The sequence below is a fragment of the Schistocerca serialis genome, chromosome 3 (genome assembly GCF_023864345.2).
Source record: "Schistocerca serialis cubense isolate TAMUIC-IGC-003099 chromosome 3, iqSchSeri2.2, whole genome shotgun sequence".
Lineage (NCBI taxonomy): Eukaryota > Metazoa > Arthropoda > Insecta > Orthoptera > Acrididae > Schistocerca > Schistocerca serialis.
In genome coordinates, this window is record NC_064640.1 from 274,738,661 (window position 1) to 274,756,589 (window position 17,929).

The 17,929-nt window shown below is 38.7% G+C and overlaps 1 protein-coding gene across 3 annotated transcripts in view; it reads right to left on the reverse strand.

Annotated features, from left to right (window-relative positions):
* The window catches only part of LOC126470050 (multivesicular body subunit 12A-like), a 51,062-nt gene extending 33,847 nt beyond the window's left edge, over window positions 1–17,215 (reverse strand). Inside the window, exons 1-4 of one of the 3 annotated variants that reach the window (XM_050097552.1) lie at window positions 17,197–17,215; window positions 16,452–16,570; window positions 16,175–16,373; window positions 3,698–3,827 (exon numbers count right to left, since the gene is read on the reverse strand). In XM_050097552.1, the coding sequence (XP_049953509.1) occupies window positions 3,698–3,827; window positions 16,175–16,373; window positions 16,452–16,550 (428 nt within the window). In that variant the 5' untranslated portion in view covers window positions 16,551–16,570; window positions 17,197–17,215. Of the gene's footprint in view, window positions 1–3,697; window positions 3,828–16,174; window positions 16,374–16,451; window positions 17,060–17,196 lie in introns of those variants that run through there. The other 2 variants (XM_050097551.1, XM_050097553.1) reach the window with 2 other exon arrangements.
* Between the last annotated feature and the right edge of the window lie 714 nt (window positions 17,216–17,929).

Below are 17,929 nucleotides of genomic sequence, written 5' to 3' on the forward strand. Positions count from 1 at the left end.
CCTGTACTTGGCAGGAGGCTTTATGCTTACTCTGTACATTTCAAACTATACATTAGGGTGTCCCTTATTTTCTGACTTCAATATTTTTGAGTGCTCACCGTCATATATTGTTTGAATGATCCATAACAATGTCTGTACACGATTTTGTTGTGGTCAAAGCTGTGTAACCCACGCCGAGTTGAGTGTGAACTTGCATGACGAACATGATCTTCCACATTGTTCACAGATGTAATGCTGTTGTCACCTCAGCTTATTAGTACACTCACAAGCAGTGCAGTCAGTTGTTTATTTATTACCGATTGTGTCACTCATATTTTCCAATCACTAAGATATCACATCAATTAAGTAGCACCAAGGAAAGTGTGTTTTAATAGGAGGTATAAAACACCAAGGAACTGGACACAAATTGCCATCAAACAGAAAAATGCTGACAATTTTATTTTACAACACACGCGAAATAAAATTAAATGTTAGTGAAAGTGCTAATCCTGTGGTTCACAAGTGCCTTTTAATTTGGGAGAAAGCAAGAATTCTGGCAAGAACTAATTAGCATTTTTCACAAAGACTTATCAACTTGCATTCAAAGCAGAGAAAGTTGGGAAAAGTGTCGAAATGTGCTTAAGTGTCATGAAGTTTACATACAACTTGGGCAATTTATTTGATATTGCACATGCCAATGCTCTATAAACATCTGTAAACACAGCATCAGTCATTGTGCAGCAGCATGTGCAACAGCATTGGACGGTGAATGGAGATACCATGCTATAGGAGGAGAATTGGGTGTTCTTGGGTGGCAGTGTATAAGGCCATTGATGCTATTGAAGTTACTATGAGCAGTAAAGTGGTAGCAGGAGTGATCCAGCATGGCCTGTCCCTGTTTTTTTGTGGGTGTGTTTTGAACTTTACAACTGTGAACAATGATGCAGCTTCTCATGATAATGGTTGGATCACTGCTGCAATTGTGCGGCATCCTGGTGATACAGTGAAAGCCGTTGCAGGTATGGAGAGTTTTAATAGCACAGATGTGATTGCTTGTCGCACATTTCAAGTGAACAAGGTGTAAAACCACCCATGGGTCAGTCGTAATTTATGTATATTTGTTGTTATGACCAGGAATCATCGTAAAATAGATGAGTCAGAGTCCATTGTTGTATGGTTTAAAGGAGATGGAGTTTGTCAAAAAATTAAAGTTTCTGGCGATGTTATATTATCAAAAGTGAAATAAAGTACCTTCCCTTTCCTTATCTCCCATAAGATTTTGTGTCAAACTGTGGCTTTAATGCAATGGAGCTGTAAAAGCTCCTCCTCTGGAGCTCTGATTCTTAAAAGATCTAAGATCACACAAAAGGATAGATTCCACGATTTCAAAAGCAGCTATAAGGAAATTTAGTCATCATTTGTGGTTGTTTATCACAACAGTTCTCTCTCTTATCACTTTCTGATGATGAAATAGAGACACAAACTAAAATCAAAATGGTGGCAAATTTAGACAGGGAAAATCTACAAATGGAAAAGATATATATTCCCTTTTTGTGGAGAATTGGATGGGCCATTATGTGGTAAGTTTAATATTATTCTGATTAACACTTATTATTAGTTTTAATTCATTAATTTACATTTCCTAATTTATCATCATCTCCACTCAGAGAAAACATTAGCCAACTACATGACACGCAAGAGCACAGATCAGTTCCCTACCCTTTAGTTTATATATACTAGTTTTATTCAACAAAGCCTAGTTTTATTCAACAAAGCCCTTCAACACAGATGAGCAGCACTTCAGATTTAGATGTTGAAAGGATAGTTAAGAAGTCAAAAGCTGCTAATGACTCTGCTGAAAAGTGTATTAAATTATTTCATCACAGACCATAGATGAGGAGCAAGAGGAATTTGTATTGCACTGTGTTCAATAACACCACACATTGTACCTAGACTGCAAGAAAGAAATACCATAAAGGAAATATTCTCAGGAATACTAAATGCATCCTAAAAAGTAAAATGGTATTACTTTTGATTTTATGCAATCATCAATAACTTTTACACTTACTAAAAACTATGAAACGTAAAATTCCCTATATTAAAATTCGTTGCTCCAATCAGCATGGGTTAATGTCATCCTACTGAGATGAAATAATTTTCCAGAGTAAATCAAACCAAACAGAAAATTTTTAATGGTTGCACATAAAAAGAAAGGGGGGGGGGGATAAAATGAGGGCATGCAATTTTTTTAAGAATACTGTTTTTGGAAATTCTTGATTAAAACAAGTGATTCATCAAAGGGTGAAAACATCACAAAACCATGTGATTGAAACAGCAAACAACAGACAGCATCTATACCCATGGTGTTGCTGTGGGTATTAAAGCAATCCAAACAAACAAAATAATCTGTTTTATAATAAGAGATTGTGGTGTTTCTCTAAAGACAGTATGTCAGTTTTTGTTATGGAAGGATGCACACAGCTTAAGCTATAGAGCACTGGTGCCACTGCCCAGCCCTCACTTTGAGGTACCTCGAATCACCATTCGATTACCAGCCATTCATGGCCAAGCCCCCAAGGGCAGAGTAACTGAAGATCATGAAATAATTTCTAACAATACATAACTGCAACAAGAAGCTTAATAAAATACACTTTCCTTTTCATTATTATAATGGTGTGAAAGTAATAAGTTCGCTGTGTGAACTTTTCTGTATAGAGAGCAGCAGAACACACTTTGAGGCACTATCAGTGTGTTCTCTCTGTCCCACACCACACACTCCCATCTGATGCCTACCCTGGCAACTAGCAGCATTGGGCAAGTTTCATATTGAGCCACTGTTTCTGCTTCTGCCTCTATCTAGTTAAATTTAGGTGCGGAGAAAACTACAGCACTATTCATAAATGGTCCATACTTTTCGTATTTCGTTAAACACTTTTTCCCCTATGTGTCTGTCACCTTTCAAATATCTCTCTCTCTCTCTCTCTCTCTCTCTCTCTCTCTCTCTCTCTCTCTCTCTCTCTCCCCCCCCCCCCCCTCTACCTCCTATTTACCTCTCTATTCTCAAATTTAAAGAAACAACACACATTTTTTTCACTTCATCCTTTCTAATTATGCCCCTGTAATTTCTCTACATTTCAACAGCTCCTTTGCTGCAGCATTATATTAACTTCCCAATTTTTTTGCTGAACACTATTATTTCACTTCACTTCTCTTTTCAACTCATTGTCCTGAGTTAGTAGCCTCTTTGTTGTCATTTATTGTCAGCATTTACAAATTTCTTATCTTTCTATTTCCTTTTATAAAGCTTAAAACTTTCAGTTATTATGATTTATTATCATTACTATACTTATCATCTAAACTGCTGAGAGTGTTACACTCTGCCACTCAGTGTGAAGCACAGCAATTTTTATCTACATACGCTAATTATTTGTCTAGTTACTCTTAGCATACTGTGTAAAATTATGTGGTCAGATGATTAGGACTAAGTGAAAGCTTCGTAAAATGTGTACATTATGACTACTAATAAATGGGAAAATGTTCAGAAACAGTGACTACCACTTGGTACTAGTTCACGAACACAACATAAACAAGCATGTCTGATTACAGAGAGAAAGATTGTGATTAGCAGAAAACTTACCAGGAAAAAAAGATGAAAGTAATCAAACTAAAATTCAATAATTACATAAATGGAATGAGTTACAATTAAAAAAATGCTTACCCTGCCAGTGAAAACCCATCTGGAGCTTTTTTCAGCCTGCTTAGCACAATAATATCAGTGACTGCTGTTTTTGCTTGTGTCTGCTTAGCAAGCCTGTAGCACAGCTGCCGCTTTCTCCAAGCTCGTTGATCTGAGGGAGCGAAAAATTGGTGAGCACAAAAACTTCAAAATGAGCGGTACATACTTAATAACAAGTTCATGCCTGAAAATTAAATAATCAACAGTTGGCCCATTAAGTCTTTAAAAAACAGTAAAACACCACAATACTGTCAGTATCCAGCTCCTAAGTTGTTAATTAATCAGGATTTCTCACAGGTATTATGCAAGAAAATAAATAAATATAATGCTAAATTTAGGATTAGAAAACAAAATCTTTTTTCCTCACTAATATTAATGCTTTCTAGAAATTAATGCTCTCCATTCACCATAGACATTGGCAAAGTGAGGTGGCTTGCAAGCCTGAACGATACAGATAGCAGGACTAAGTGCAACTGAAATGGAGGGGAAGCTGGGGAGAGGCCAGATAAACCTGTGGTTCCTGAAAAGGTGTACAGCCTTTTCAGTAATAACAGGAGCAACAGTATGTATGAGTGATCTGGCCGTGTAACATTAGCCAACATGGCCTTGCTATGTCAGTACTGCAAACAACTTAAGGTCAAGGGAAACAATGGCACTTACTTTAACCTAGGGCATGTGGTTCAGAGTGTGGAATGTTAAATCCATTAATCAAGTTCACAGTTTCTCATCGTCGTCTTCTTCTTCTTCAGTTCAAACACTGGTTTCGTGCAGCTTTCCACGCTACTGTATCCTGTGGACACCTCTTCAGCAAGTAACTACTGCTACCTACACCGTTCTGAATCCGCTTCCTGTATTCATCTCTTTGTTGCCCTCTATTAATTTTACTCCCCACACTTCCCTGCACTATTAAACTGGTGGTATCCCTTGGCGTCTCACAATGTGTCTTTTCAACTGATCCCTTCTTTTAGTGAAGTTGTGCCACAAATTTCTTGTCTCTCCAATTCTATACAGTATATCCTCATTAGTTATATGATCTACCCACCTAATCTCCAGCATTCTTCTGTAGCACTGCATTTCGAAAGCCTCTATTCTCTTCTCATCTATATTGTTTATCATACATGTTTCACTTCCACAAATGGCTACACACCAGACAAATACTTTCCTGACAGACTTCCTAACACGTAAATCAATATTCAGTGTTAACAAATTTCTATTCTTCAGAGATGCTTTTCTTGCCATTGCCAGTCTAAATTTTATATCTTCTCTACTTTTGTCATCATCAATTATTTTTCTGCCCAAATAGCAAAACTCGTTTACTACTTTAAGTGTCTCATTTTCTAATCTGATTCACTTAGCATCACCTGATTCAATTCAACTACATTCCATTATCCTTGTTTTGCTTTCATTGATATTTATTTCATATCCTCCTTTCAAGACACTGTCTATTCCATTCAACTGCTCTTCCACGTCCTTTGCTGTCTCTGACAGAATAACCAAGTCACTGGCAGACCTCAAAGTTTTTCTCTCTTCTCCCTGAACCTTAATTCCTACTCCAAGTTTTTCCTTGGTTTCCTTTACTGCTTGCTCAAAGTACAAATTGAATAACATAGGGGGATAAGCTAAAACCTTGCCTCACTCCCTTCTCATCCACTGCTTCCCTTCCGTGACCCTCGACTCTCATAAATGCCGACTGAATTCTGTACAAGATGTAAATAGCCTTTTGCCTCCTTTATTTTTCCTCTGATACCTTCAGAATTTCAAAGAGTGTGGTTCCAGTCAACATTCTCAAAGCTTTCTCCACATCTACAAATACTATGAACATTGGGTTCGCATTTCCTTAACCTGTCTTAGAAGATAAGTCGTAGGGTCAGTATTGCTATGTGTGTTCCTACATTTCTCTGGAATCCAAACTGATCTTCCTTGAAGTCATCTTATACCAGTTTTTCCATTCTTCTGTAAGGAATTCAAGTTAATATTTTGCAACCATAACTTATTAAACTGATAGTTCACTAATATTCACACATGGCAGCACCTACTTTCTTTTTAATTGAAATCATCACATTCTTCTTGAAGTCTGAGGGTACTTCGTCTGTCTTGTACACCTTGCACACCAGATGGAAGAGTTCTGCCTTGGATGGCTCTCCCACAGCTATCAATAGTTCTGACTGAGTGTCATGTACACTTGGGGCCTTATTTTGACTGAGGTCTTCCAGTGCTCTGTCAAATTCTTCGCGCAGTATCATATTTCCCATCTCATCTTCATCTGTCTCTTATTCAGTTTCTATAATACTGCCTTCAGGTTCGTCCCCCTTGTACAGACACTTTATATACACCTTCCATATTTCAGCTTTCCCTTCTTTCCTTATGACTGGTTTTCCATCTGAGCTCTTGATTTTTTTTTATACAGCTGCTTCTTGAAACACACTTCTAAATTGCATTCTGGCCTGAGATGCTGGAGTTGGTGATCGTGTGTGCATAAGATGTGCTTGCCTCTCTTTGTGTGTGTGTGTGTGTGTGTGTGTGTGTGTGTGTGTGTGTGTGTGGGTGGGTGGGCGCGCGCGCTGACAAAGGCTGTGGCCAAAAGCTATACGAGAGTGTCTTTTAATCATGCCTGCCTGCAACTTGACGTGTCTTCTTTATGATAAGTAGCAATCTATCTTTTCTACCTGGAGTTTCCATTGTTTGCATTCCGTTTTACTTGCTTCATTTGCATCATTTTTATATTTTCTCCTTTCATCAATTAAATTAAATATCTCCTGTGTTACTCAAGGGTTTTGACTAGGCCTTGTCTTTTTACCTATTTGAGCCTCTGCTGCCTTCACTATTTCATCCCTTAAAGCTACCCATTCATCTTCTGCTGCATTCCTTTCTCCTGTTCTAGTCCAATGGCTAATGTTCCCTTTGAAACTCTCTAAAACCTCTTGTTCTATGAAATTTCCAGGTCTCATTTTCTTAATTTCCTACCTTTTTGCAATATCTTCACTTTTAATCTACAGTTCATAACCAATAAATTGTGGCCAGAGTCCACATCTGCCCCTGGAAATTTCTTGCAACTTAGAATCTGGTTCCGAAATCTCAGTCTACCATTATATAATCAATCTGGAACCTTCCTGTGCCTCCAGGTCTCTTCCACGTATACCATCTTCTTTCACAATTCTTAAACCAAGTGTTGGCCATGATTAAATTACGGTCTGTGCAAAATTCTACCAGGGGACTTCCTCTTTCAATTCTTTCCCCCAGTCCATATTCACCTACTATTTTTCCTTCTCCTACTATCTAATTCCAGTCCCCTGTCACAAATAAATTTTCACCTCCCTTAACTATATGACTAATTTCTTTTATCCCATCATGTATTTCTTCAATCTCTTCATCATCTGCAGGGCTAGTTGGCATATAAACTTGTACTACTGTGGTAGGCATGGGCTTCTTGTCTATTTTGGTTACAATAATGTGTTGGCTATGCTGTTCATAGTAGCTTACCCGCATTCCTATTTTCTTAATTCATTATTAAATGCACTTCTGCATTACTCCTATTTGATTTTGTAATTATAACCCTGCACTCCCCTGACCAGAAGTCCTGTTACTCCTACCACCAAACTTCACTAACTCCCACTATAACTTCAACCTATCCATTTCTTTTTTTAAATTTTCTAACCTACCTGCCCAATTAAGGGATCTAACATACCACCCTCTGAACTGTACAGCACCAGTTTTGTTCCTCCTGATAATGACATCTTGCTGAGTAGTCCGTGCCTGAAGATAAAATTGGGGGACTATTTTACCTCCAGAATATTTTACCCACGAGGATGTCATCATCATTTAACATACAATAGTGCTTAATGCGATCAAAAAAATTATGGCTGTACTTTCCCATTGCTTTCAATCATTCACAGTACCAGCAAGGCCATTTTGGTAGATGTTACACAACCAGATCAGCCAATTATCCAGACTGTTGCCCCTACAACTACCAAAAAGGTTTCTGCCTCTTTTTCAGAAACCACACGTTTGTCTGGCCTCTCAACAGATATCCCAGTGTTGCGGTTGCACCTATGGTATGGCTATCTTTACCATAGAGGCATGCAAGCTACCCCAGTGACAGCAAGATCTTTGGTTCATTGTTAGATATAGTGGGAATTAATGAAGTGTGGTAGCAGGAATAACAGTACTTCTGAGAGTGAATTCATTACAATACCAAAGAAGCACATGAAGTCTACATCCACTATAGTAGTGCAAGTTTAAATGTGTAATATCTCTGCAAATGATGAGTTAGTTGGAATAACATGTGATGAGATAAAAGATATTATTGAGATAGTGAAGGAGAAAAATTTAGTTGTGATGAGGGACTTGAACTCAATACCAGGAACAGAAAGACAATGAAAAATAGTAAGAGAATATGAAATAGTGTAAAGCAATGAACAGGGAAGCCACCTGGTAGAATTTTGCACAGTGAATAATTTAATCACTGCACACATTTGGTTTAAGAATAATGAGAGGAGGTTGTGTCAGTGGAAGAGACCTGGAAATACCACAAGATTTCAAACAGATTATATAATGGTTAAGACAGAGACTTCGAAGGCAGATTATAAACTGCAAAACATTTTCAGGGGCATATGTGGACTGGCCACAATTTATTAGTTATGATCTGCAGGTTAACTGAAGAAATTGCAGAATTATGGGAAAGGAAGTATGTGGGCCCTGGATAAGTTGAAAGAACCATAATCTGTTGAGAATTTCAAAGAAGTATTAGATAATTATTAATTGAAATTGAGGAAAGGAGTGCAAGAAGATGAATGGTTATCTTTGAGAGATGAAATAGTGAAGGCAGTGGACCATCGAACACACAAAAAGCAGTCACAAGTGAATACATACATCTGAAAAATGTGACAAAGTGCAAAATGAGAATGCAGGACAAATGCAGGAATGTAGAAGCATGCATGACTAGGGGAAACATAGATGCCACTTAACAGGAAAATTAAAGAAACCTTTGGATAAAAGAGCAGCAAATATATAAATATCAAAAGTTCAGATGGCAAGCCAGTACTAAGCAAAGCAGGGAAAGCTGAAAGGAATATATAAGAGCATCTATATAACGTAAACAAACTTGAGGACAATGTTATAGAGAGGGAAGAGGAAGTTGGTGAAGATGAGTGGGGAGATATGACGCTGTGAGAAGAATTTGACAAAGCACAAAGACCTATATGATTAAAAGGCCCCTGAAATACACTATACTTCTGCCCATAATGGTCCAAACATTCTCAATCTGGGAGAGATTTGGTGACCTTGCTTGCCAAGGTAGGGTTTGGAAAGCTTGAAGACAGTAAGTACACTCCTGGAAATTGAAATAAGAACACCGTGAATTCATTGTCCCAGGAAGGGGAAACTTTATTGACACATTCCTGGGGTCAGATACATCACATGATCACACTGACAGAACCACAGGCACATAGACACAGGCAACAGAGCATGCACAATGTCGGCACTAGTACAGTGTATATCCACCTTTCTCAGCAATGCAGGCTGCTATTCTCCCATGGAGACGATCGTAGAGATGCTGGATGTAGTCCTGTGGAATGGTTTGCCATGCCATTTCCACCTGGCGCCTCAGTTGGACCAGCGTTTGTGCTGGACGTGCAGACCGCGTGAGACGACGCTTCATCCAGTCCCAAACATGCTCAATGGGGGACAGATCCGGAGATCTTGCTGGCCAGGGTAGTTGACTTACACCTTCTAGAGCACGTTGGGTGGCACGGGATACATGCGGACGTGCATTGTCCTGTTGGAACAGCAAGTTCCCTTGCCGGTCTAGGAATGGTAGAACGATGGGTTCGATGACGGTTTGGATGTACCGTGCACTATTCAGTGTCCCCTCGACGATCACCAGTGGTGTACGGCCAGTGTAGGAGATCGCTCCCCACACCATGATGCCGGGTGTTGGCCCTGTGTGCCTCGGTCGTATGCAGTCCTGATTGTGGCGCTCACCTGCACGGCGCCAAACACGCATACGACCATCATTGGCACCAAGGCAGAAGCGACTCTCATCGCTGAAGACGACACGTCTCCATTCGTCCCTCCATTCACGCCTGTCGCGACACCACTGGAGGCGGGCTGCACGATGTTGGGGCGTGAGCGGAAGACGGCCTAACGGTGTGCGGGACCGTAGCCCAGCTTCATGGAGACGGTTGCGAATGGTCCTCGCCGATACCCCAGGAGCAACAGTGTCCCTAATTTGCTGGGAAGTGGCGGTGCGGTCCCCTACGGCACTGCGTAGGATCCTACGGTCTTGGCGTGCATCCGTGCGTCGCTGCGGTCCGGTCCCAGGTCGACGGGCACGTGCACCTTCCGCCGACCACTGGCGACAACATCGATGTACTGTGGAGACCTCACGCCCCACGTGTTGAGCAATTCGGCGGTACGTCCACCCGGCCTCCCTCATGCCCACTATACGCCCTCGCTCAAAGTCCGTCAACTGCACATACGGTTCACGTCCACGCTGTCGCGGCATGCTACCAGTGTTAAAGACTGCGATGGAGCTCCGTATGCCACGGCAAACTGGCTGACACTGACGGCGGCGGTGCCCAAATGCTGCGCAGCTAGCGCCATTCGACGGCCAACACCGCGGTTCCTGGTGTGTCCGCTGTGCCGTGCGTGTGATCATTGCTTGTACAGCCCTCTCGCAGTGTCCGGAGCAAGTATGGTGGGTCTGACACACCGGTGTCAATGTGTTCTTTTTTCCATTTCCAGGAGTGTAGAAACTCTTGCCATGTGCGGGCAGGCATTATCTTGCTGAAAGGTAAGCCCAGGATGGCTATCCATGAAGGGCAACAAAACGGGGCATAGAATATCGTTGAGGTACTGCTGCGTCGTAAGGGTGCCGTAGATGACAACCTAAGGGGTTCGTGCTATGATAAGAGTTGGCACTGCATACCCTTGGTTGTTGGGTCGTATAGCAGGTGACAGTCAGGTTGGTATCCCACTGCTGTACACGTTGTCTCCATGCATGTCTTCAGCCTGGAATCTCATTAATGACTATCACCCACCATAAGGTCAAATAACCAGAAGTGAGGGTCTGGGGTGATATTTCTTTTCATAACAGGACCTCTTTGGTTGTCATCTGTGGCACCCTTAGAGCGCAGTAGTATGTCAACAATATAAATTTTTTAAAAATCATTTGGGCAATAATTCAAGAAACAATTTTAAAACTGTAATTAATTCTTGAGAAAAGAGGTTTACCTTTAGACCTTATAAAAGTAATACAATGCTTTCGGAGAAGTGCAGAAATTGCTACTGCCAGAAGTCACAATTTTAAGAAAATAACTGATTGAGATGTATGACAAGGGTGCAGCATGCTACCAAATTTTTTGACATGTTTCTGGAACAGATGATGTGTTGTGGGGGGGGGGGGGGGGGGGGGGAGGCCAAATATTAAGACCTGCACACACAATGTGTGTAATAATAAATATTTAAATACAGTTGTATTTGTCAATGACCAGATAATAGCTACTGAGTAAATTCTTAACATTTGGCTGAGTAAGACTGTACATAGCATTTAGAGGATCAGAATCTTATGTGTAGAATAGTAATGGAGAATAAACAAAATAATAAATTTACTGAACTTTCAAGGATGGGTTTTATTTTTTATTTTACACATCTAGTTCTGTAGGACCAAATCAATGAGCAAAGCTCCATGGTCATGGAATGTGCCAGTACATGAAACTACAACAGAAAAGTAATAACAGATAAAATAAAATGTTTATGAATCCTAAAAAGATGTCAAGCTATAAGTTTAAGTAAACACAATCAATGATATAACACAGGAATCAGCTTAATGTTTCAATGAACTCGACAGAATAAAAGGAGTGAACCATGAGGAAAATCCTCAGTTTAGATTTGAAAGCATCTGGATTACTGGTAACATTTTTGAATTCTTGTAGTAGATTATTGAAAATGAAGGCAACAGAATACTGCACGCCTTTCCGCACAAGAATCGAGGAAGTGCGATTGAAATGCAGATTGTATTTCTGCCTAGTATTAACTGAACGAAAGCTACTAATTCTTGGGAATGAACTGATATTGTTAACAAGAAAGGGATTAATCTGATATTGTTAACAACAGTATATATATAATGAGAGCCCAATGGCAGAATACCCAGACTAATGAACAGAGGTCAACAAGAGGTTCGCGAACTTACACCACTTAATGCCTGAACCACACATTTCTGAGCCAAAAATACACTGAGAATGGGAAGAGTTACCCCAAAATGTTATACTATATGTCAAAAGCAAATGAAAATGAGCAAAGTAGACTGTTTTTCATGTCAAATTATCACTTACTTCAGATACTGTTCTTCTAGTAAAAATGGCAGCATTAAGTCTTTGAACAAGATTCTGAACATGCGCTTTCCACGACAGTTTAATGTCTACCTGAACACCTAGAAGTTTGAACTGTTCAGTCTCACTAATCATATGCCAATTCTGCATTATTAAAACGCCACATTTTGTTGAACTGTATGTTAGAAACCGTAAAAACTAAGTACTACTGTGAGATACCATTAGTTTATTTTCTACAAGCCATGAATATATATCCTGAACTGAACCATTTCTAACAGTGCCAACATTGCACACAACATCTATCAAGCTAGTCTCATCAGCAAACAGAAATATTTTAGAATCACCTGTAATAGTAGAAGGCATTTTGTTTATATAAATAAGAAATAGGTGTGGCCCCAGCACTGATCCATGGGGCACCCCCATTTAACTGTGTCCCACTCGGCTCGCACATCACATCCATTCTCAATACTGTGGAGAATGACCTTTTGCCTTAAAGTAATAGGTGAACCAACTGTGAGCTACTCCCCATATCCCATAACAGTCCAACTTCTGGGGCAATATTATGTGATCAATACAATCAAATGCCATAATTAAATAAAAAAATACGCCTAGCATTTGAAACCTTTTGTTTAATCCATCCAGTATCTCACAGAGGAAAGAGAATATAGCATTTTCAGTTGTTAAACCAAACTATACATCTGACAGCAAATTATGTAAAATGAAATGCTCAATTACCCTTACATATATAGCCTTTTCAATAACTTTGGCAAACACTGATGGCATAGAAATAGGTCTAAAATTGGCTACATTATCCCTTTCTGCCTTTTTATAAAGCATCTTTACTACTGAGTACTTTAATCGTTCAGGAAACTGATCATTCCTAATACAAAAATTACAAGTGTGGCTAAGCTAACATGTGCAGCACAGTATTTTAGTATTCTGCTAGATACTCCATCATATCCACAAGAGTCCTTAGTCTTCAGTGATTTAGTTATGGACTCAACCTCCCCATTGTCAGCATCACAGAGGAGTATTTCAGATATCACTCTCTGACAGGCATTTTCCAAGAGTTATATGATTCCCTGTAGAAACAAAGTTTGTTGTTTTTTTTTAATTCACTAACTATGTTGAGAAAATGACTGTTCAAAACTGTGCTTATATCTAACTTATCAGTAATAGAAACATTTTAACTATGTAATGACTTTATACACAGATCTTGTGATGCTGACCAGATGCCTCCTTCCATGACTGACAACATAGTTTTAATTTTATCCTGTGAATTATCTATTCTAATTGCATACCACATGCTCTTTGCCTTCTTAATAACATTTTTAAGCACCTTAGAATACTGCTTGTAATGGGAAACTGTAGCTTGATTGTGACTACTTCTAACATTTTGACAAAATTCCCACCTTCTTCTACATGATATCCTTATCCTTATCCCAGTAGTCAGCTACTGCTAGTGACCTGTTTAGAATATTCTAATGGGAAGCAACACTCAAAGAGCATGAGAAATGTGTTAAGGAAAGCATTATATTTGTTATCTCTGCTATCAGCACTATAAACATCCTACTACTCTTATTCCTTAATGAGATTTAAACAGCTCTCTACTGCCATTGGATTAGCTTTCCTACATAGTTTGTAATTATATACAACATCTGTTTGCATACAAACAGTTTAGTGTTAAAATTTGTGCATCATGGTCTGAAAGGTCATTCACCCTTTTAGTAACATGTCCATTTAGTAATGAAGTATGAATAAAAATACTGTCTATGGTTATGCTACTGTTCCCTTGCACCTTGGTCAGAAAAAAACTCAGTCTGCATCAGATCATATGAATTTACAATATCTTCCACCATCCTTTTTCTTGCACAATCACATACAAAATTAATATTGAAGTCACCGCATACAACTAATGTATGATATATGTACAGCATATGTATTACTCCTTATGTCTATCCAATGAAGGAGGGAAGAAAATAGGGGTTTAAGGTCCCATTGAAGAAGAGGAACAATTTCAACATTTGTCTCAATTAATTTAGGTAAACCACAGAAAATATAAAAATTTATAGCTGGATGAGGATTTAATGCCCACTGCTGCCAAACGTTATTTCAGTATCTTAATCAGTGCCCCACATTATTTGGTTTAGAAATGAAGGTATCAATAAATGAAGCTACCGAGAATCTTATACTAAAGCAGTGGTGCACAGCTTTAAAGAATGCAGCAGTTTGATGTTGGAACACTATTACACTGCCCAAGTAGCTGATATTTTGTTACCAACTACTATCAGTTGTATGATCATTTTCAGACATTGAACTAGTCATATCCAATGATATACGGAGGTGCCTTAGCATAAGACATCATCAAACAATTCAACCATCATGGAAGACGGTGTGTTGTTGCACATGATGTTAGAGACTTGAATAATATTCATGCTTCCTGTTGATTTCAAACTTTATTTAATGGAATTTTACTGTAAATGACACTTTCACGATAAGATTTATAGCACATAACGTGGGAACAAATGAATGAACAAGTGCATGAACTTACAAAACAGCACATACAGGTTTTCTTAATGATAGATATCATCTGCCCAATGATGTCTCAGACAAGGGTCTTGGTTATGGTGACAGACTGATGGGCTAGCATTGCCTAGGGGCTACACTAGGTTGGAAGCTAACGGTCTGGTTGCAAGCTGGCAAAGCCAATGAATGCAAATTAAAGGTTTTTGTAACACACGATTTGTTGTGTAGTCTGTTGTTTAATGTCTCTATTCACACCACATTTAACAAACTTTTTGGAAGATAAATTTAGGAAACTGTATTAAACAACACACCAATCAGTAGTTTGTTGTCTTATTAACTACGTATATCATTCATAAAATATGAAAAGAACAAGGGTTGAGGAGGAGGGACACTATTATAATGCTTAAAAGTCTGTCATATTTAGACAACTCGCTATACTCACACTGGATTTAATGCAGGTCTACTCTGCGTTGACATGAGAATGTGTCACTGGATCTTGTCAGTCAATGAAGATTATATTTTCTAACAGTGCACGACTGTCCAACATGAAACTAGTTCAGTAACTAAACTCTATTTCTGTATCTTGATCACTGGACTCAGTCTATAGTATCTGACAACTCAAAAAGGACCAGTGTTCAACAAACAAGCCTCTGTAACATGTCATTGCACTGCAAATCAAACTATTTTTCAGTTCATTTTCTTTTATGTTCAGAATGCATTGTCTTATCAACAATAAGACAATCAGAGGCAACCTAATACTAATACTGATACTGAAACTTGCCACAGTTTTCAAATAAGATAGGAGGAACAATCTTGGTACTCAACTGAAATTACTATCTCCACAATCCTGGTACTCAGCTGAAATTACTATCTCCAGCCATATGGTCCAAAACAGCTTGGGACATAAGTCAGTCTCTTATCACCACTTTATTTGTGAGAGCAGCAGCAATATAACAGTCAGTTTAGAAAACAATTGGAGGAGGTACATTTTCCAAAATGTCATTATCTGAAACTGCAACTACAAAATAAAAACCAATAAGAATGCTCATCACAACTCATGAAAACACTGAACAATATTCGCAAAGCTGTTCCAGTAATGTTTTTGCTACCTGACTGCTGATGTGTAAACAAAATACACATTTCGCAGAAACTATAGTATCACTGCATAAGAGCGTAGGAATCTAATATAAATCATACCACAGGATAATTTCCACCTTGGAAGCAGTGCTCATGTAATGTATAATGACAAAATATAGTCAACAGCAATAAAATCATGCATCATCTTTTGTTCTTATAAATCATGTGGCAGATTGTTAAGAAGCTTTATATTTACAAAATACATTTTTACCTACCATTCCAACTGACTATAGCACATTAAGTTGAAATTGTACTGCAAATCAATAAATGCTAGATGCCACAGATAATGGGGAAATGAATCAGTCGTATCATTAAAGATATCTGCAAAGTTAACTTAAAACATGCAGAACAGAAAACAACTGAAGCAGTATCCTTATGCATGGACGTACACTTACACAAAATGAGGGAAGTACACGGCTAGTACTGAACACTAAAAAAGTAAGTAGAGCTAGTTAACATTAATAACAACCTGTATCAGCCGTTCTTGTCAAGACAGAGTAACCATCTGGTGGGACTTCTCTCTCGTTGATAATGAGAACAGATTCGACAATATAATCAGCAATGCCTTCTGTCTTCGAGTGACACACATAGCGAGTAACCTTGCGACCAAATACCTTTGCTTCTCTCCATAAATCTGCATCGGAATCCTGATCATGTGTTCTTGATACCTGAAATACGCATCTTGATCAAAACTCAATCAAACAAATATGTTTCACACAACATATTTTTGCTCAGTAATCACTTACAACAGTAAAACCAGGAGGACACTTGTCTGCATCCTCAACTATCTGAATACTTGTAATAGGTCTGTCATCGGGTAGCGTCTGATACAGCTGCTGCATCATTTCCTTAATATTTTCCGTCACTGTAGGACAAGTACATTAACTTCAATTTTTTTTAAATAAACATTGATTCTTGTCTGAACACGGTTCACATGTTTTCATGAATTTAAGCATAAGAAATACACTCCAACTGTATCCAAAAAATGTTAAAAAGTTGTAGTTGTCCAAGTTCCAAGTAGTCCAATAGCAAGCCGATGATCACTCAACATCAGGATTACTCACACCTATGAATGCATCTGTCCTGTCATTCGCTATCAGGCTCGAGAATTATGTATCGGCGAACAGCAACGGGAATTATATACTTCCTACACATAGCGCTCCAAATCACAACACTAATTATGTTTCACATTATCACGGATAAATAGCTGTACTTAATATTCATGAATCAACGTACTTCGTGAGTCACTTTTTTCGCCATAACATAAAATTGCAACAACAACGCATTCTATTATTTGCATAACTGTACAGCTAAAGTATGTAACATCCTAACACGACCCTACGTACCGCTACTTATTAGCTGCCGCTTAAATAAACGAGCAGAGATGCTATATTTGTCGGTCCTCATTGAAAGTCCAATGTTGTAACTCTTAAAAACTATGTTTCATTTTTGTGAGAAAAGGGGATTGTAATATTACTCTTTATTTATTACGTTTATTCGTGAAATTAGACCCTTCTGAAATGACTATTTTCGGCCATCTGGTCTTGAGTTGTGCGCACTATATGATATTTGAGTTTTAAAGCGATCCTTGTGAAGTAAACCATTGCGATCAGATTTTCATTCTTCCCAGCTCGGAACTAAATGTAATGTTTTTTTTTTTTTTTTTTTTTTTTTAAATATTCCTCTTTCAGATCTGTTTCTCAAGTTGTTAACCACAATTCCGGCTTATACCAAAATCAAATCACCTTTTTGATTCGTTTGTACTATTGCCATTGTTCTTTTTATTTCTTTCTCATCGATTCTGCAGTATTTCCAAAGTAGTGTTTTTCAGTTGTATATTAGTACAGTATAATTATCGGCATTTACGTGGCTCATTTTCTCCTCTTGTTTACTCATTTATCTTTAAGATCGGTAGAAATGTCAACGTCTGCACCCGATCATACGCCTGTCTTGCTGATGCCTACATTCGTGTTCTACTATCCCGGCCTTATACAATGAATAGTGTCCGGCACTGGTAGCTGAGTGGTCAGCGTGACAGACTGTCAATCCTAAGGTCCCGGGTTCGATTCCCGGCTGGGTCGGAGATTTTCTTTAATGATGAAAGGATGAAGATCTGGACAACACAACACGGGTTCTCCTGATCCTCATCCTTTCCCTATCCTGTCCTCATCAACACGCAGGTCGCCGAAGGGGACGGGAGGCCCAACGACATATCATTTTTTTA